Below are 21505 nucleotides of genomic sequence, written 5' to 3' on the forward strand. Positions count from 1 at the left end.
CACCCAGGAGACCTTATAAGGCTTTACCAAACAACGATATTGTCTGTTATTGAGTACGGGTGTTTCTGCTTCCGCTCCGCAGCAAACACACATTTGATCAAACTGGAGCGAATACAATATCGTTGTTTGCGTATCGCCTTGGGTTGCATGCAATCGACCCATACGATGAGTTTTAAGACCTTAGCTGGAGTACTACCATTGAAAAACCGCTTCTGGAGCCTGTCTTCTCGTATTCTAATCAAATGTGAGGTCTTGAACCGTCCCGTGATTGAAAATTTTGAAAGGTTAATCGAACTTAATTCTCAAACCCGTTTTATGACATTGTATTTCAATCACATGTCCCATAATATTAACCCTTCTTCGAATATTCCAAATCGTGTCGACTTATCAAATACTTCTGATTCTACTGTGTTTTTCGATACATCCATGATAGAAGAAACTCGTGGAATCCCGGATCATTTACGTGTGCAGCAGATCCCCAAATTTTTTTCCAATAAATATCGAAACATCAACTGCGACAATATGTACTACACTGACGGATCACTTCTTGATGGGTCCCCTGGCTTCGGTATCTTCAATAACAACTTAACCGTCACCCATAAGCTCGATAATCCTGCTTCTGTTTACGTCGCAGAATTAGCTGCAATTCAGTACACCCTAGGGATTATCGAAAAAATGCCTACGGACCATTATTTCATCTTTACAGACAGTCTCAGTTCCATTGAGGCTCTCCGATCGATGAAAGATGTTAAGCACTCTCCGTATTTCCTGGGGAAAATACGGGAACATCTGAGTGCTTTATCCGAAAAATCTACTCAGATTACCTTAGCGTGGGTCCGTTCTCACTGCTCGATACCGGGCAATGAGAAAGCGGACTTTTTGGCTAAGGTGGGCGCAATAAACGGTGATATTTATGAAAGACCAATTGCCTTTAATGAATTTTTTGCATTTGTACGTCAGAATACGATCATCAGTTGGCAAAATTCTTGGACCAATGGGGAACTGGGAAGGTGGTTACATTCCATAATCCCCAAGGTATCGACGAACCCGTGGTTCAAGGGGTTGGATGTAGATCGGGATTTCATTTGCGTAATGTCCCGGCTTATGTCCAATCACTATAGATTTGACGCGCATCTCCGTCGTGTTGGGCTCGGGGAAAGTGGTATCTGTGCCTGTGGTGAAGGTTATCACGACATAGAGCACGTTGTTTGGTCATGCCCTGTACACCGTGACGCCAGGTCTAGATTAATAGCTTCCCTGCAGGCCGAAGGTAGGCAGCCGGCTGTTCCTGTTCGTGATGTCTTGGCGAGCCGTGACCTATCCTACATGTCCCTTAAATACGTTTTCCTGAAATCCATCCACGCCCCAGTTTAGTCCTATCCCCTTCCGCCTACATCCAACCAAACGACAAGAACACGTTAAGACCCCGGATCCGGAAACAGCAATCAGACCCGCACGATACTCTCAAGGCCCGATGGAAACAACCCAATATGCCAGTCCGTAATATCTTGGCCCAGCAGCGGAACAAATTTAATATGCTGCTTACCCATGGCAATGAAAACAATCAAACAACAACCCTGTGCTTTTAATGCAAAATATTCTAGCTTTAAGTTAGATTTAGTTTCAGCTCGTAGTCGGCAGCGAGGATAAAAAATTTGCTTTTAGTTATTAGGATACTTTAGAAAGTAAGCTACCAGATATAATTGGCGCCGTTAAACATTGGATTGTATTTGTGCCGTGTCAAATAAACTATAGATGAAGAAAAAAAAACTGGAAATGAACAACGATCAGTTAAAATGTAAAGTATAAAAAATACTGGCACTTATTCTAGTTGATTGGAAATCTTAGTGACAAAATGAGAATATGTGAATTAATTGAATAAAACTTCCCTCAAATTAAACATAGGCACCCAAAGGGCATAGGGCACACGGCTGTGCCCTATCAGGATTAGATGCAGAGCAGTGGGTTTTCACGTGAGCACCGTCCGATCAGATTCGTGATAAATACATTTCATCCTGTAGGGTTACTCGTTGAGGAACTTGCTAATGAAGCAAAAAAAGATCTTCCGAGAAAGGCGATCGTCGCGTGCTACATCAGTGTTATTTGATCTCGTGTAACTGATCTGCATAGCAGCTACCAACCGGATTGTCGATTGGGTCAGCAGACTTACGTTTAGTTGAAACATAGGCAGACCCTTAAAGTTATACAATTTTAATTATAGATTTCCACATACGAACGAAAACAAATTGACTATCATTCGTAATAACGATCATTAGCGTAACCTTTAAAGATTTTCGCAATTGGTTGGTTGATCAGCTGGGATAATGAAAATGATGATGAACGGTGCCAGAGCAGTTAATGGTCAGTTATTAACACCTAGTAACTATTACAAGTTCAACATTGTCTAGCACAGGTGGCGGCATTGAAAAGAGTCTGGAACTGCATTCGCACTAACGTTGTTGTTCGTTTAATTTTTCGCAGTCATTCATCATGGGGGCGAACTGGGAACGGAGTAGTGAGTCGTCAAAGTAATTGTTGCTTACTCATCTAATTATTGCCGCCGATAAACGGTGGAAATTTTCTGAACATTTCCCGTGTGCCGTTGCCGGTGCAAAGTTGTGAGATCTCCTCACCATAAGCGGCTTCTAATTCACGCTTCCGGTTGACTGGGGTTGACCCTATCGTGAAAAAACGATGTGATTAGAGATGATGTTTATTTTTGTAGTTGGATATGGATGACAAGAGAAGAGTTTGCTGATTAAGAATTTAAATAACAATAAATGAATCAAGAAACATATCTTAATCACAAGACTTTACTCTGAAATATTCAAGATAAACGTAAAATAAAATTGTAATAATTTTGAACACAATTTTGGAATTGCTTTAAGCTGAAATATTAACTATTTTGAATCAGTTAAAAAAATCGAATTTATTTAAAATAGAGATTCATTTAAAAAAATCTGTCATTATTTTATGTTGAAATTGCGATTCAATTTTTTTTTAAATTTTACTGACGTTTATTGCTTTTTGTTAGAGTAATTTTCATAATGTTGAATTTATTTCTGCACCAGTATACTGAATTACTCTTTTTAGAGAGCACATAACCTCTTTAATTATTTTCGCATTACCTTAGCAGCAAACAACCCTAAGGAAAAGATGTTGAATGGATGGTGAAAAAATATTTTTTAACAAAAAAAAAGAGTTGTCTTCAAATTCGTCCTATTTCTAAGTATTTGGACGTCATACTCTGATCTGGGTGAACACAGTCAACACATAAAACGATTATAACATGACGAGCTTACATTAAAACTCCTTATGACGTTTTTATCACTAAATCTGTTTAATTAGGTTCGGGGTAAACTAAAAAAATTGTTTACCAATTTTGAGCTGAACGGTGTACGTCATATTAGCTTCATCGGCTGTTGTAAATCTCCAATTGTTTCTCACCGTTTCAAAGTACCTACGAATCAAGCTTTGCTTTGCGATCCCCAACCAAATAATAAAACAAAAACTTTCGTGCTATCAGGTGCTAATGATAACAGCGTCGGTGGAATGACTTACCATGTAAAGCCGACCCCGGATCAACCAATCGCGATTGGTTTGGCAGGTGTACTAGGTAAACCATTCGCGCCGCGCCGTTCGAACTTCTAGCGTCGAATCGGTTGCTTCCGTCGTCGTCGTCGGTTATCAGGGTGGTTATTAATTATTAATTTGCCTTTTCACGCAAGTGTACATTCTCGAAAGCAAACATTCATTCGCACACAGTCGCACCCGTAATCACTTGCTGTAAGTGTAAGTCATCGCGTCGCAGCCGTCGTCGGTGTCGTTGCTGTTGTTGTTGTTTATTGTACAATACATGAAATCGATGAGCTCATGAATAGTGACCGAATGCGGACTTAGAACTGTGCAGCGCACCAGTAGGGACCTCAGCGCGATCCAGCCGAACGGTCAGTTGGCAGTAGTTCTTTGTCTCCGGTTCGAGTTAGATCGCGAGTAGGTACTCTTCTCTGTTACCAGCCGCAGTCCGACAGAAACAGACGTCAATTTCTTTATCGCGCAAGGAATCAATCACTTTCTTGCTGCTGCCTTTTGTCTGATAACCGGACAGTTTCAGCAGCGCGCCGCTAGTGGGAAGAAGCAACTCGCCTTCAATCGTCTGCTGGACGTTGGTCAGAGTGGACGTTCTTGAGATCGGGCTTCCGGGGTTTTCGAAGCGGCTTAATTCGAAACGTGAAACTCGCGAGTGATTAACAGTCAAGTTTGTTTGAAGATGAAATAGTGAACGGCTGTGGATTTTAAGTGATTTATTCTCTGCGAAGTAATTTGATTTTGCCAAAAGCAAATCGAAGAACGTATATAAACAGAACACAAGTGCAAGGTAATATCAAGTGAAACGATGGATATACTGCAGCAAGAGGTGCGTGGTATAGCCTTGACCACGATCAGCACCGACCAAAATGGACCGGTTTACAACCCAACCACGGTTCCCTTGAACCGAAAGGATTCACGAAACGCGGAAGCCGGAATGGTGCTGAATAATACGAACCATGGCCATAACAACAACCACAGCATTTATCAGTCCCACAATGACATTGAGTCGCTGCAGATTCGGCCCTTCCAAAATTTGCCAGCCTGCGAACCGGTCGATATCCAGTTCAAGGATGTCACCTACTGCGTCAGCATGGGATTTCGGAAAGGTTAGTGTTAAGTAAAATGAGTTGATTATGAATGGAATTAAGTGATTACTGACCTTAAGCAACGTTCTTCGGGACGCCGATAAGCCACCGACCGGCGATTTCTAAGTTGTCTTAGTCGCTACCCTCTCGCCCGAGTAGCTCTTAGTCAGCGGAAATTCTTCGATTTCGATCATGCACACACACATGTGCGGAGTGAGCACCGGGTTTCTTTCTTGCAGCGAACACAAAAGTGCAGCTCTATTTACTGCCGAGTTCAGCGGAATGTAAAGCAAAAGCCATTCACCTCTCTGAGCACCGGACGGATCCGTGATCTGTTCCGAGCGAGGTGAATCGCGAGACAGACTGACGATAGATAGATCGATCAGTTTGTCAGTCAGTCAGTCAGTGTGCAAATATTGTCGCTCGAATTAGTGGAGGATCTTCGTTTGTTGTTCATAATGCCGCCGTAGCTGATGTTGATATGAAAACAAAGAGATATTTTTTGGGAAGAGGGGTTTATCTGGCTCAGGTACTTGTGAAATGGAATTTAAATATGAATAAACAACGTCACGTGTATGGCTTTGTACGCAACAAACAAGTTGGATAAAAATCAAAGTTATTCGATACTTAATCATATTTTTTAAAACATTACGAAAACAAGTGTAACACTCAATTTGAACTACTATTTGTTGCTATGAGCTGATTTATTTTTATTACAACCATAAAAACCTGTTGAGCTATCAACTTATGTGCATAACCACGTCCTCAGAACGATTTACTGTGCAAAAGTTGACCCAGGGTCAATAAAAAGCAGCTAGCGAGTAGGTGTACTATTCATGCCGTATACTTATTGTACTATACCTTTGTTTCATAGGTTGTATTATAATTTCATGTCTAAAGGGGAATGTCACCTTGAAGAGCTATTTGTAATAAGTTTTTAAGGATTTTTCTATACCGAAAATAACAATACAAAAAACCGATTTTTTCAGATAATAGGTATATATATTTAAGGATTCTTATTAAAATATTACCATCCGTGTTTTGTAGAAGGCGCCAATGTTAGAGTCTAAGTTCTTCGAAATGATGAGTCAAACGGCGTCGTTATAATTTGACTTTCATAGGACAACAGTTTCCAGTAAGAGATTGTTCTACGTTTTCACGTAGAGGGTTTTGAAATATATATATTCAAAATCGTTTTCAATTAAATAAGCAAACGTTACTTTTCTTACAATCGGTTGGTAGCATAAAGTTAATACTAAAGGAAATGTCTACACTTAGATAATCAAATTTAATTCAATAAGGTAGAATTGATTCTAGGAACTGTACCGACGAAGCAAATGAGAATACAGTCAACTAACGTTGCGGTTCAGCTATGACTAAAGAAATTGAAAAATCGAAAGCAATCGCAGGAAAGCCTACGAATGAGAAAAAAGTTATCTTGACTTACGTAACTTATTCAAAACTGCCATCAATCGCTTTCGCTTTGAAACAAACTCTCGAAACTTATTTAAGTTCTCAATAAGGCACCCCAGGGAGCACATTAGGGCCCACTTCTTTTTATCTTGTATGCCATTTGTCCAATCGTACCCTGAACTTTATTAAGCGGGCATGCCATAATTTTCAAGGTCCGTAGGTCCGTAGGCTCTGCATTACTGTTGAAGTCGATTTCCATTGGTACCTTACTGTTTATGTCATGCAATATCCGGCAATTCGAATGTGAAATTGACCAATGACTGCACTACGCAACGGTATCTTTAAAAAGTACCAATACCAGTACCGGTATCACTAATGATAACAGGAAAAAAACACTTCTCGTGTAACTTTACAAAAGGACCAAACCAACATTGAGACACAACAGAAGTTACAATTGTCAAGTAACCAAAGAGTACTTACTGTTTGATTAGTAACTTATTGTTTTATTCTTACTTTTTTCATTCAACTCTGCATAGTAAGCTAGACAATATTACAATCTTACGAATCGTGGCAAAAAATCGTTGAAAACTTTTATAATGACGTTGTTGTTTTTTCTTCCTTGTTGGGGACATCATACCACTGTGACCAGTACTTAGACCTATTGTGATGTGTCCTCTTTTGCTTTAGGCCTTTTCTTGTACAGACAACTACTATGTGTTTTGATACCTTGGTTATAATATTGGTTTTATCAAAGTTTTATAGTGCTTGATATAGTCAATACAGCGCTATAAAACTTTGATACAACCAGTTTTGTTACTTGGGTAGTCACTATCGTTGCAGGCATTGTCCCAATGTGGTACTATGCAGCGGTTAAAATTCAAAACATTGTTCGGAGAACTAGCCTATATTTCCCAAGTTTCTAGGAGCTACATGGCATCACCTGACATTCCAACTTTGATTTAAGTTTAAAACTATATTTTAGAGAACAGATTGATCTCTAATACGCAATAAAGTTTGTTTCACTTGTGCATACAGGTGATGAGTAATAGAAGTTTGAAGTTCATTTTTTGACGTAAAAATTGATTTCTCTCCGCCCGGATCGGGTTAATGAGAAATTTGCGCCGTTTGGTGATTATTGCTGGGCATTCGCACAACAAATGGTAAGTACTTCGACTTTCTGTACAACAGTAGTGACAATTGTCATTTTCAAGCCTTTCTATTGGTTTTAAATGATAGTTACTCGGACAGTAACCAGTATAAGTACACCGAACCTTCTTTAAAAGGTTCAACAACTTACCCAGTCAACCACAAATCGTATATCAATGTATGGAAACTATCGCAAATGTTGCTCAACGAAGTCGAAATCGTATAACACGCTTTTCATCATGCGCAGAAATTCATCTTTAATTGTATATCATGGTGGAGTCTTACCGATTTACGATTGTAGGCTCAGAGTTGTAAGACAGTGTGAAACAAATCACTTTCTATCGGATATTATCGTATATAAATACGTATATCAAAGAATTGCATACCATTATTCCTCAGTACGTATGCCGCCTCCAAAATAGTACGTTTATGCTGTTTTTGCACATCAATTGCGAATTTGTATGATGTATGAGTGCGGATATTGGAATCAAAACATTATTATACATAAGAAAATGTTGACTGGGTAGACTTACTCAAGGGTCTGATATGCCAACCCCCACTCGATTTCCCATTTTCGAACCGTCAGTGTAAAAAATTATTGAGCCATCTCGAGTGCTAGGCCTTCCACATGCACATTCACTACGACTTGGTTCTAAACCAATTAATATATGGTTGAAATCATACTTATTTTTCATTAGATCTTTTAGTATCAGAGGTTTAGTTTGAAATTCCTTCAAATGCGTAGGTAACCAATTTAGTCTTCTTCTTCTTCAAAAAAAATCATTTGTAAGACAGAGTCTAATTGCACTTTTAACCGTATCTAGTCGTACAATATGAGATAAGGGCAAAACGTTGAGAAGAACTTCCAGTTCTTTGGAAGGAGTGGTACTCATTGCCTCTGTAATAGCAGTGCTTTGGTTTCTGGCTACCACATTAAAGCTCCACAGGTTACTCTGGGTTTTACTATATCCTAGTAGATAATATATATCATTCTAGGCATTTTTTACCAAATGTCCTTTTGCAAGCCAAAAAAACACAAATACCCTAGCTAAGGACTTGTGTTACGAGAGCATTCCAGAGAAGCTTACTACCCAGTTACATTAAGATATTTAACTTCACTGAAGATTCTCAGCTGGTCTCGAGGTACAATGCTGGCCGAACAAGCCAGTCGTCGTTGGTTCGAGTCTCGGCTCGGGAGAGACTGTTCGTGTCAGTAGCCCCGCAATTGTCCTGTACCTTTAATAGTTGGCTGCGAAGTCTGTGCATAACAAACAGGAGGTCGAGTTCCGAATCGTAATGTAGCACCAATTTTAAGCGCCGAGTCTCAAATATGCGCAGATGTTTCTCTTTTTATGACCATTTCAACAATACATTCAATTATACAGTTTTGCTTTCATTGCATTTTTCATGGACATATAACTTGTATTGTCGAAAGCTCCTTCTATGTTCAAAAATACTGCCAATAACATTTCTTTAGCTTCGAAAGATTTTTCAACTATTGTTACAACTAAGCGAAGAGAATTCATTGTTGATTTTCCACTCTGATACGCAAATTGCATTTTACTCAACGGGTTTCTGCAAAGTATAGCGTCATTGATGTGTTCGTCAATATGTTTTCCCACTATTTTTAGAATAGAGCCCAAACTCATTGATCTGAAGGACTTTTCCTGAGGCGTTCGAAGCCATTAATGAGTTTTGGAGAGAAACTTATAGACTGTTCCGAAAATTATAAATACATCTTCTTTCTTGAATAAAACAAAAAATACAGGATTTTTCGGGTCATTTTATTCTGAAATATAGATAAAAAGTGTTTTCTTTCCAGTTTCAATTCAAGTTGGGATTATTTTTCGTAGGATACGCGAGTTCTCTAACTTTTCTCTTAACACTACTCATCACCGATGGAAAAAATCGCTTCTAGCGACGAATGAATACGTATAAACCAAGCCTATGATGCGTTGACATCGTCGTCAGTGTGCGAGTTATTCTTATTCTTCGCACATTTGCAAACAGACCTCCATGGTAGGTGAATAACGAAGATCACAAAAGAGCACCATATAAAAAAATAATCGTTACTAGTGCACTCTCTCCGCCTTCCTTCTTACGATGTACTTTTCATCGTGGGAGCACGCAACATATGTTATTCTCTATGTGCACAGCTGAGAATATAAAGTTAGTCGCGTTATGAACAAGTAATGAATAAGAGAAATTGGATCGTAAATATTTACTCAATGATGGGGATTTTTTTTTTCAAGAAAGAGAGTTCGTGTTTTCCTACTCTCACTCAACTCAACGGGGTTTTTTTTGGTGGTAGCTGGTAGGTGCAAGTGCAAGTGCAAATTGCTAGTTGGTTAGAAGCTTTTGTCGGTATAAGGCGTCAAGATGGACAAAGGGCTAAGAAAAAATAATGTATCCGAAAAAGTTCGGCAAATGTTTGTGGCGGAGAATGGCAATTTCCGATGCACAGCGGTGGAAAATTGTAGCTATCGGCCAAAAGTCATTAACGTTACGAACTGCCATCGTAACTTTTTCTCTCTCAGTTTGCCATGATCAGACAACAAATATTCAGCAAACCGTTTATAGTGTTTTCATAACAAAAAATGAGATTTCGGAAATATTAACTTAAACAACTTTTTTAACAATTTTAAATTTTGTGTATTGATAATGTGAAGCAATGTCTTGGTGCTACATTCCGTCTTGAAATTTGAACTTCTGTTTATTATACACAGACTTCGCAGCCAACTGTTGAGTGTACAGGACAATTGCGCGGCTAGAGCTACGATCCTTCAGACACTATTAGTTTTCCCCGAGCTGGAGAGAGAGAGAGAGAGACTTTTTTATTTCAAATAAAGTTGTTCCTTGATCATTGACAAAATTGATTTTTTTGACGTAGAATACGTCTTACGGCAACATATATAGGGGTTCAACTTCAATACAGGGATCCATTTTCGAAAACCGAAAGCATGGAGAGCGTCACGAAAATTGTCCAATTTCAAACGTTCTAAACTCAGTCAGTTTTCAACCGATTTCCGTCATTTTTGCAGCAATCGATTGGAAAATCATTTAAGCAACCGTCCAAATGCAGAAAATTGTGATCTGACTGTTCGAACTATTGTACTATTGAAAATTGTTGAACCTTGTCGAAACTTGAATGTCGACCTTTGATTGGTTGCTTGCTGCCTTTCCCGAAAAAGGACGACAGAATGGAGTACCTAGTTAGCCAGGAATGCACTCGTTGGGCTATATAAGAGACTGCTTCTCCTCAAGCAATCTCAGTTTACTAGCAGCAGGCAGCAGCGGCGGACAGTAGCAGCGATGGCAGTGGGCAAACGCGGCGTGGAGCAGCAGCGGGCAACAGCGGCGGCGGTAGTGGTTACTCGCAGAACCTAACTTTTTCAGTTCGGCTCCCTTTTGATCTGAGTTGGACCCCACCAGTGGTAATTCAATTCAGATATCGTTGGATGAATACAGCCAGAAATTAAATGAGACTCGCACCGCCAGGTGGTTTGAGAAGCCACCATCTTCCAGGGTGTATATATATAGGGTGTGTGCACATATATAACGTGTGTGAATATTTATAGCGTGTGTCGCTAGCGTGCGTGGCTAGCTATATAGCGCGTGCATGTCTATAGCGTGCCTGGCTTGCGTGTGCATGGTTATATAGTTTCTGTGCTTGTCTATAGCGTGTCTGTGCATGTTTATAGCGTGCGTGGCTAGCTATATAGCGTGCGTGACTAGCAGTATAGCGATAAAAATTATCATATATAGTTTCAAAAAAATCATCTCATGTTGATTTTACACAGTAAATCATTCAGAACTAAATCAAAAATTTGCCATGTCAAAAAACAATATTCAGTTGTCAATAAATGGCATTGACAAACATTATTAACCTCTTTTGACTTCAGCTAAGCCTCAAAGTTTACTGAGTGTATTTTAACATTTATTTGAAGAATGTTTGCGCCAGTGAACCTGAATCACATAATTTTTCGCTCAAGTCCTACTATTTGCAGCGATCAGTTTTAAAATTATCTACGCTACTGCAAACTGCAGAAAATTGTTCGTATTAAACCTAGGTTACCGGGAATGCACTATTGGCCCTCATCGTAGCCACTGCCTAAATTAAGCTTTCTCAGTGCAACTTGATACAAAAGACAGCCACAAAACAATACAATTTCATTCTTGTTTTGGATATGGCGTCAAGTGAAACTGCTTAGCTGCACATAGCTTCTGCTGTTGTTCTTTGTCGTTACCGGTGCCGTCTGTAGAGGTAAACGTCATCTGGAACAGAGAGACCATTAAATTGATTAACCCCATTGAGTGTATTCCCAAACCTATTGCAAGAAATACATTGACTTAAGACAGGCTGTCGTATTCTAGGTTAACTCTGCGGTCGTGTCTAATAAACAACCTCTTCAACTTTTTCACGATGGGTAATTCCTTACATATAATTAGTTGGTGTTAAGTCAGATTAACATTTTTATATAAACAAATTCTAGATTTACTACTCTTTGAATTTCGGAGTTTTCAAGCTTTTGTGCAATTTTGATGTTACGGGCCCGTTTGATTTATCACTAACAGCATGTTTCTCCTACTTGACCCATTATGGCCAAACAACATCTGTCGTTACAAACCCAACCAACTTTTCAGAAACAAACCTCCTGTGGTCAATGAAAGCAAATAAATATGTTACCAAAATCGAACCATCGAACCGCACTGTGTCAACAGGGTGTGTTACAACTGATTCAATTGTGACGTACGGAGAACTTACAAAACAAAATTCTTCTAAATATGTATTAAGAATTTTTTCCTTACTGCTACAAGTGTATACAAATTTTAATAACAGTTCGAATATTCACAAAACAAATAAAAACAAAGGTTCAAACTGTAACTGTTTTCAGTACAGAGCATATAGCTCTGAAACTAACCTTATAATCGTTGTGGCAATGCTTTTCGGTCGGAGGGCTGTGGAATGAGCGCGAAGCCTTTTAAGACCACTATTGTTGGCCCTAACTAGTGTTTCTTGAACTGGTATTCCGCGAACATTCGACTAATTGAAATCAGACCAATCAGGAAAAAAGCTTCGATGAGCTTTTTATCATACCAATTGTTTCTCCTCTATGTTTTTCGAACTGTTGTGAAAGATAGAAAAAGTTTTAATGATTTGCAAAATATTGCAGATTTTATCAGGTATTAATCAGGCATTGGACGTAAAAAACACTTGCCATATTTTGTTTGGATTTAAGTTGCATAACATTATACTTTATGTCATTTGTACTCAGAAATATAGAAAATTGAAAAGGAAGGGAAAAAAGATTTGAGTTGTTATGCTTATATTCCAAGTTCCTTGTTGAATTTAGTATGAATAAACAAGTCCAGTGATAATAAAAATGTCGTTGCCAGCATATGTTTAATAAGAATGATAATTCTACAAACCTCTACAAATTTTTGCTAAAGATTTTGCTAAAGAAGCCTTATTTTACCTCTCGGTGTTATTTCTGTACTTCTGTACAAATATATTCGGTTCAACACAATTGGCATACAGCACTAAAACCTGAAAATCGCAGCACTGAAACGTGAAAATGCAGTATCAAAATCTGCAATAATGCATCCAAAACCAGTTCAAAAGCAAGTCAAGCATTATTCGAAGATTTTCAAAACTTCATCCCCTCTCACTCTTCCATAACGTTACTACCCAAGTTAGTATGAGGAAAATATTCCATTCACTAATCATAACAAAAACTAGTGAGTAATGTCATTGACGAAATCGCAACGCAATACAACAAACGTATGATTTCTCGGTAACAAACATAGCACATTTTGGTATCTGTTTGGCTGCTATAGAAAACATGCTGAAAAAAATACCATCCGAACTACTTACTCTCCCTCCCATCATCACCACACCGCATCATCGCTGCTGCGTCACTGCGATGCGAGATGCAATCCAACCAACATTTATGGGACTCTCAATTATTCTTTTGCTTGTTGCTATCGTTTTTTTCCTGCGATGCGCCACGTACGAAGAGAGAATTACAACGGAGCAACGCGCATCACTCTATTCTCAGAGTTGTATGTAGTCAACTGTTGTATTTGTCATGCACTTCATGCACTGTGCACTTCATGATGTGCACAACTCAAGATGAAAAAACAATCAGCTCAAAATCATTTCATTTCCTTAACTGCAGTACTCATAAGCTTTTGCACAGTGTGTTCTCCGACCATTTTACCACTTTGAGCCAATCTTTTTTAAATTTTTCAACATTGTCCGCTGGTTTGACATATTTCCTCAGCTTTGCCTTGGTCAAAGCCCAAAAAGTTTCAATAGGGCGAATTTCAGGGCAGTTTGGAGGATTCATCTCCTTTGGGACACATGTGACATTATTTGTTTTATACCACCCTAGTGCATTCTTAGAGTAATGGCAGGAAGCAAGACCGGGCCGAAAGATTGGAAGATTGTTATGCTGCTTAACCATGGGTAACAACCTTATTTGCAAACACTCTTTCACGTAAATTTTACCATCCATTGTGTCATTCGTAATGAATGGACGAGATATTTTCCCACATTCACAAATGGCCTGCCAAACCATTACCTTCTTGCCGAATTTTTCGGTGTAAATGGCTTTCACTGGTCCAGGGACATCCTTTCCCTTCGGTGATGTATAAAATTGCGGTCCTGGCAAAGTCTTATAGTCCAGTTTTATGTAGGTTTCATCATCCATGATAACACACCCCAATTTTTTGGTCAGAAGTTTGTCACAAAGCTTCCGAGCTCTTGGTTTCACAGATTCAGCTTGTTTTGGATTTCGTTTTGGCTGCTTCTGCTTCCGACGGGTCTGCAGATCCATTCTTCCCTTGGCACGCATAACGTTACTCGCCCCGAGGTTCCAAGCTTTCTCGCCACATCTCGTACTGATACTGAAGGATGCCGCTTGTAGTATTCCTTAACCTTTTTGTCCATTGTGGGATCAACAGGCCCGGGTTTTCTACCACGTCTTGGAGCATCAGTAAATGTGCACTCTTCACAATACTTCCGCAATGCGGTTTGAACTGCTTCGACACTTATACCTTCTTTTCTGGCTAATTTTCTTATAGAAAGACCACTCACGGTGCCCCATTTGTGCACAATTCGCTTTCTTTGCTCGGGAGAAAGGCCACGCATTTTCAAAATTTCGCACTAAATGTTAGAAAAAATGACAGCATCTGTTTCTTTTGGATGTAAACAACAGGACGCAGCCAACGTTTGGTTGAATACTGCACGTTATTTAAAATGACGGTTAATCGTAAGTGTATTTATAATTATCGGAACGGTCTATAGAGAGAAACTTTCGCTATCAATTTGTTCGCAATTTAATCTTCAGTCATTTCGTGTGAAACTTGCTGGTTCTTTATTACACTCAGTTAAGGCCTCTCTGTATGCAGACCAGTTTCCTTCGAAGATGTTCCAATCCAACCCTTTTTTTGCAGTTTGGGGACTTTTTCGTATTTTGGTAGTTTTCGCCCAGTACTCAGCTTAACCGCTTTCACCGTTATGTACTCGGCAGGGTACCCGGGTACCTTTTCAGACTTTATTTCTTCAAATAACAAGGATAACCTCAACTCAGCCAGCTGAAACTTATGGAATGCTCCTAACTAGTGGAAATAAACCATTTTCCATCATCAAAAACAAAATGATATGCTTCTTGCTTTCTCATTTCTTGTCCGATTTTGGATCTTGGCCTGTCAAAAGATTGGAAAATTCATGAAACCATTCCAGGAGTTGATTTTCATTCATTCTGAGTCCATCTGATTCATAAATAAACAAACAAATTATATTGTCCGAAATGGTAATTTCCCGAGGATCTGGATTTACGATAGCCATATTAGACCAATGGCTCTTAAGGTTCCGTATACTAATAATAGACAAATTTTTCAACCTTTTGACGGGTCAAGATCAAAAATCGGTCAAGAATTGAAGAAGTAAGAAGCATTTCATTTTGGTAGATACCCGGTTACCCTGCCGAGTACTTACGTGTGTTAAAATTGCCGAGTACATAACGGTTAATTGGAGTCAATAGCTCAAAACAAATAATACCGACTTGGTCCAATCAAATACACAGCATAACCTTCGTAGCGCGTATATTCGGCCCAGCCTGGCCGATCCGTTTGTGAAATCTGCTCGGATTCACGTCAACCTGCATTTCTCACATGGAGCAAAAGGCGCAAATTGATATATACACTGATTAAAAAGCAGCATCTAATCGTATTGACCATAAGATACTTTTACGAAAACTTGAACGACTCGGCGTTTCTCGATAACGGGATGGCTTAGTTTTTGTTTGTGCAGTGGAACTCTCTGTGCAAATTGATTCCTGTTTTTCGTTCCAGTTCACCAACTTTTTCGGTGTTCCTCAGGGCAGCAATTTGGGACTTCTATTGTTCATTTTATTTTTCAATGAAATTGTCTTGCTACTTGGAGCCGGCTGTAAATTAGTGTATGCTGATGATCTAAAATTATATTGAAAAGTTTAATCTGTTGATGTCTGCAAACGTTTACGAGCGCTGTTGAATATGTTTGTTGATTGATGTCGACGAAATAGGTTTGTCCTTAGTGTTTCTAAATGTAAAGTTATAACCTTTCATCGAAAACGTAATCCAATAGTTTTCAATTACCGAATCTATGGGAACGCCCGTAGGGGAGTAGACAAAGACAACGGTCTTGATATCCTAGCTCACCTTTAAACTGCATGTTATCTTGAAAGCTTTTTTTCCCTGTGTCGCAGTGATGAGTCCCTGCGACCAGAAACATTAGATTTATTGTGACTTTGCCCAGGTGTTTTCTGTACTGCGCACTTCATATTATTGGCAGTATCACCATTGAAGTAAGTGATACGCTTACTAGTTATATCAGTGCTTGTGCCTCTGTCCATCCTAACAATATCATCTGATAACAAATCACTGCCTTGAAACGGTATTTTTTCTGCTCTTCGTTACGACTTTTGATCGAGAATATTTCTCTAATTTGGTACTCTCAACATCTAGTGTGGAATTTACGCGTATAGAAAAGATGTCTACGATTTATGCTAAGAGATTGACTTTGGTTGGATCCCGCCTCTCGTCTACTCGGATTAAAGACACTGGAACAATGAAGAAACATTTCAACAAGCTGTATGTATAGCTATCGATCTATATCTATCTATCTTTCTTCTTTTCTTATATCTATCTTCTTCTTCTATTTATATAAAAGAGAAGTTTTGTATGTATGTATGTATGTATGTTCCAGCATAACTCTCGAAGGCCTGAACCGATTTCAACCAAACTTGGCATACGTGTTCTTTGTATAAAGGAAGTGGTCATAGAAATATTGGATAGGGAGAGGGGTCATCTTAAAGAAGGAGGGGTAAAAGTAATAAATTTTCATACATAATGGAAACCTTTCATTGAAATTTGATGATTTTCGGGTTCTTGGTCACATTTTGAGGCCGGAAGTTGATGTCCAGAGACCGAAACATGATGTTCGATGCCATTTTCAATCCAAGATGGCGACTTCCGGTTTCTGGGAAGCCATTTAAGCTGTGGAAAACACTCACAAACCCCCCAATATGCAATTTTCGGAGCAAAAATGATTCTTAAGAACCGGTTATCGTTATCTGACGATATTTTGAAACTTGGGTTGCCGACTTCCGGTTTCTGGAAATCTGCGAATATTAATAATTGAATTATATGCTAGGCAATATGGGTATTTTCAGAATCGGAATGACGTCGTCATACGAAAATCGATCATATATTTTTTTCAAATAATGGCCTTTTTTGAAACGTAGTGACGTCTGTTTGCAGCCGAAAATCGACTTTCGTGCAAATGTTTCTAGAGAAGTATTTCAAAACATCCAACCTACTTTGATCCGTTTTTGGAACGATTTCTTGACATATTTCTTGCATAATTTGATAACGGAGAATCCAATTTAGCGTTTTGGATAAAAAATATGTTTGGAAAAGTTGCTGAAGCTCAACTATTACCGAATAAAAATTTAGTTAAGAGCATCGATCAAATAAGATAAAAGCTCCTACAATCCAGCTATTTATTTAAAGAAAAATTTGGAAGTATGTATGTATGTATGCTTCAGCATAACTCTCGAATGAATGATTTTAACCAAACTTGGCATACGTGTTCTTTGTACAGAGAAAGTGGTCATAGAAATAGTGTGAAGAAGGAGATGCAACCCCAAAAGGAGGAGAGGGTCTTAATTAATCAAAAAATCTATTTTCATGCATTATAAGAACTTTCTGAATGAATACAATAGTTTTTAGGCCTTTGGTCATATCTGGAGACCGGAAAACTGATTTCCAGAGACCGGAACATGATGTCGAAAAGAGAAAGGGGCAGCTATCAAAGAGGGAGGGGGTCTTAATTTATAAGAAAATCAGGTCTTTTAGTGCCCTATGGAAACTTTTTGAAAAGGTATGATAACTTCCATGGCCTCGGTCGGTCATGGCCAGAAGTTGATGTCTAGGGACCGGAATATGATTCCCGATGTTTATGGCGACTTTTGGTTGCTGGGAAGCTGTATACAACTGTAGAAAACGTTTACAAACCTCCAAACATTGGTATTTCCGGAACCAGGATGACCTTTAGAAAGCAGAACTAAAACTCCCATGACATTTTTTAAATTCAATATGGCGACTTCCGGTTTTAGAGTTTTATGAAAAACGAATATATGCTCTGCAATATGTATATTTTCGATATCAAGATGACGTCCAGAATCCAAATATTCATCTCCGGCGCAAATTTTTAAATCGTACATGGCGGATTACATTTTCTGGAAAGGTTACTAGAAAACAGAAGAAGGCTTGGACGTAATATTGAAACGTTGTTTAGAAATCAATTACGCGATTTCTGCCTTCTGTCAAGCTGTGTAAAACTAAGTAAATGGTTAACTAATGTCAATACACTAAAGCAACTTTTTACGCGGGGGATACATACCACGTGAAAAAAACCGCGTAAATTCCGGAATCCATGTAAAATAAAACCGCGTAAATTCCGGAATCCGCATTTAAAAAAACAGCGTTAATTCTGCATTCCGAGTGAAAGGAAACCGAAATCCGCGCAAAAATAAATACCGCTTAAATTCCGGAATCCGCGTAAAAAACCGCGTAAATTCCGGAATCCGCGTAAAAAAAGCCGCGTAAAAAGCGACCTTTTTTCTAGAAAGAGAACTATGTTCAGAAAATAACAACGGGCGTCCAACGCTATTTTGAAATTCCTGAAAAAAAATCACAGGAAGGTTGTATGCAAAGCCACGACCGCAAGGTTGAAGTAGAATACTTTTACAAGAAAGATAACCCGGCTTCTTGCGTGTCAGTCATTTTTTCTAGTATATAAACATTGACCGTCCAGTGGCAGTATTGTAATTTCTTTTTGTTTGATATTTTGAATGAAGTTCATTTAATATTTTTAAATTTTGTGCAAATGAGAAGTTAAGGTGCTGCCGAATTGTAATATGCACTTTTAATACGACATCATTGAACGGGAACGGAACAAAGGCTACGGTTATGCAGAACGCGAATGACGGCGCGATGTGATTCGCCTTACCGTGGTGAAATGTACAACTCTTTTTAAGGCGAAGGAGAGCTATACATTTCAACAGATTTCGTCTTGCCAAATCGCATCGCGCCGTTATTTTCGTTCTGCATAACCGTAGCCAAATACTAAGCGACGCAAACACGTAATAATAGTCAGAGTATGCATGTAGATGAAGATAATTAACTTTGGATTATAGCGCAAAACGAGAAAATATTAACTCTTCAAATATTCATTTGTGTTCTTCAAATTTCAGTTGTTCAATTTAATATCCGATGAAATGTCTGTTTATTATTTGAAGAAGCTCTTATATGGGCCAAATGATGCATTCCCAATTTACTAGGTCCATAACTGTGCCGACCGCGCTTAAGAAAGCAATCGTATAACGACCAATCGGAGGTCGAATTTTGTGTTTTGACAAGGCTTAAGAATTTTCAATAGTACAATAGTTCGAATAATGAAATTGCAATTTCATGCATTTGGTAGAAATCTTAGAAGATTTTCTAATCGATTGCTGCAAATACGAAGGAAATCCATCGAAAACTAACCGATTTATTAGCATTTGAAATTGGACATATTTTTCACTTTTTTCAGTTTTAGATTTTCATTTCACATCCCTATGTAGCCGAACTTCCTGAGAGAAGTATTCTACTTCAAAAATGCAATCAGAACTTTTCGTGCTCTTTTATGCAGATATGACATTTAGATGAGGACTTATGGTATATCATGTGCGGAACCTTTTAGGCACAGTTCAAACCTTTTGTTTCAGTAAACTGTTGTACCTTCTATAAATCTTTGTTTATGCAACGAAAATGATGAGAATTAAAAGTTAGAATTATTTTGCCTTTTATTACATCCCTTAGGTGAGTTCAAAAGTTATGCTTATATTGCATGCACGACAATATATAAATTTCATCATTTTCGCAGTATTATATCCAAGGTAAATTAGACATGAGAGCATACGGAATAAATAAATGGCTCGATTTCTCCTACCTATAGTAGAAGGCCCTTCTCCAGCGTCCCAACCAGAGGTTGGACACGTGTTACCTCTGGCTGCTTTTACATTGACCTCCGTAATGGTACTTGGTTTCTTCGATGCACTTCCCCCATGCTGGTCCTTCGCGCGTTTCCGAGCATCTAGCTTGTATTTGGCGTTCATATATTTAGACATAGCACTGAATACACTTCCGATGGATTTCTTAATAAATGCAATAAATGCACTCGTAGTCTCTTACTACGTCTTAGAATAGTAAAACACTTCCAAGAAATGTTGCACTAGTAAAAAGACAATTTTCACGTGTTGTAACGTGCTGGAGCACGAAATCTATGTCTGTGATAGGGAACCTTCACGTTCACGAGGCAAGACTGGAGAAACGCGTCTAATAATGCGGTAAAATTTTTAATGTCTTTTTGTGCAAATTATTGTACTCAGACAAAAACCTGTTTTGAATTGGATGAATGTTTAGTGAATAAACGTTAACCGTTTGTTATTGAAAGTTGGTCATGCTGATCGCAGCCTTTGCGCTGCCCCTACAGTGGGGGGTTTACTAAATAAAGTAAAAATTAGACAACTACAACAGAATTTGATTGCATCCCGCACAAAATGTCTGCTTGTGTTGATGCCAGAGAATTATTAACCTTCAATTATTTTATTTGCCTTGAAAAAAGCATTTTGCGGTTCAAAATCGGTTGCTAATTACAACCTTTGAGCTGCCCTAACATTGGGGGAATCAAGATACACGGACAACATGCACTGTGGAACTATTTCACATTAGTAAATTCGACGGGTGCGACAAATTTAAATTGCTAGGATGCAACACAGAATGCTTGCTTGCGTTGACAAGAATTATTAACTTTCAATGACTTATTTATTTGCCTTGAAAAAGGCATTATGATTTCCAAAATTGGATTTCCTGATGGCAATCTTCATGTTGCCCCGACAGTGGGGAAATAATGGCAGTCTGGCGACACACGTTGAGAAAAACCGCGCTGCTCCTGAGACGTGGTGACCAACCACAGGGCTAGTGCTGCTGCTAAGGAAGGACGACTGCTGTTGTTGCTGTCTAGAACTATTATGAGCGGCTCCGGCTGAAACAGGCTCTTATATAGGCCAAAGAGCATGTTTTCAATTGCAAGGTATATGATCCTGTCGACCGTGCTTGGGAAGCAAGCATATAACGACCAATCAGAGGTCGAATTTTTCGTTTTGACAAGGCTTGACTATTTTCAATAGTACAATAGTGTGAATAATAAAATTACAATTATCTTATTTTGGGAAGAATCTTAGAAGATTTTCCAATCTATTGCTGCAAGAACAAAGGAAATCCATCGAATACTAACCGATTTATTAGTATTTGAAATTGGACATATTTTTACTTTTTTCGGTTTTAGATTTTCATTTCACATCCCTATGTAGCCGAACTTCCATTCGAATTTGGAGAGCCATCACTTATGTTGTAACGAAGACTAAATAATACCTCGTTTTTATAATTTTGACCGCACAACATTTGATTAGACTTTTGCCAGCTAAATCCATTTAAATAAATAAATAAAAAAATGGCCCGTCACGATGCAATGAAGAGAACACTTCCTTTTTTGCCGCTGGAGCAGTTGTTCACGGAAGAAAAAACAACGGCCAGCGTACCTGGGATTCGAGTTCCTTGATTTTGAATCATTCCCAAAGCAAGTACGCATTTGAAAATGGATTGGTGGATAACTCCCA

General features: G+C 38.6%; 1 protein-coding gene across 1 annotated transcript in view; it reads left to right on the forward strand.

Annotated features, from left to right (window-relative positions):
• Positions 1 to 3923: 3923 nt before the first annotated feature.
• Positions 3924 to 21505, forward strand: part of LOC129732596 (ATP-binding cassette subfamily G member 4) — a 43258-nt gene continuing 25676 nt past the window's right edge. Inside the window, exon 1 of the mRNA XM_055693590.1 lies at positions 3924 to 4697. Coding sequence (XP_055549565.1) covers positions 4397 to 4697 — 301 coding nt within the window. The 5' untranslated portion in view covers positions 3924 to 4396. The remainder of the gene's footprint in view (positions 4698 to 21505) is intronic.

Source organism: Wyeomyia smithii, chromosome 3 (assembly GCF_029784165.1).
Source record: "Wyeomyia smithii strain HCP4-BCI-WySm-NY-G18 chromosome 3, ASM2978416v1, whole genome shotgun sequence".
Taxonomy (NCBI): Eukaryota; Metazoa; Arthropoda; class Insecta; order Diptera; family Culicidae; genus Wyeomyia; species Wyeomyia smithii.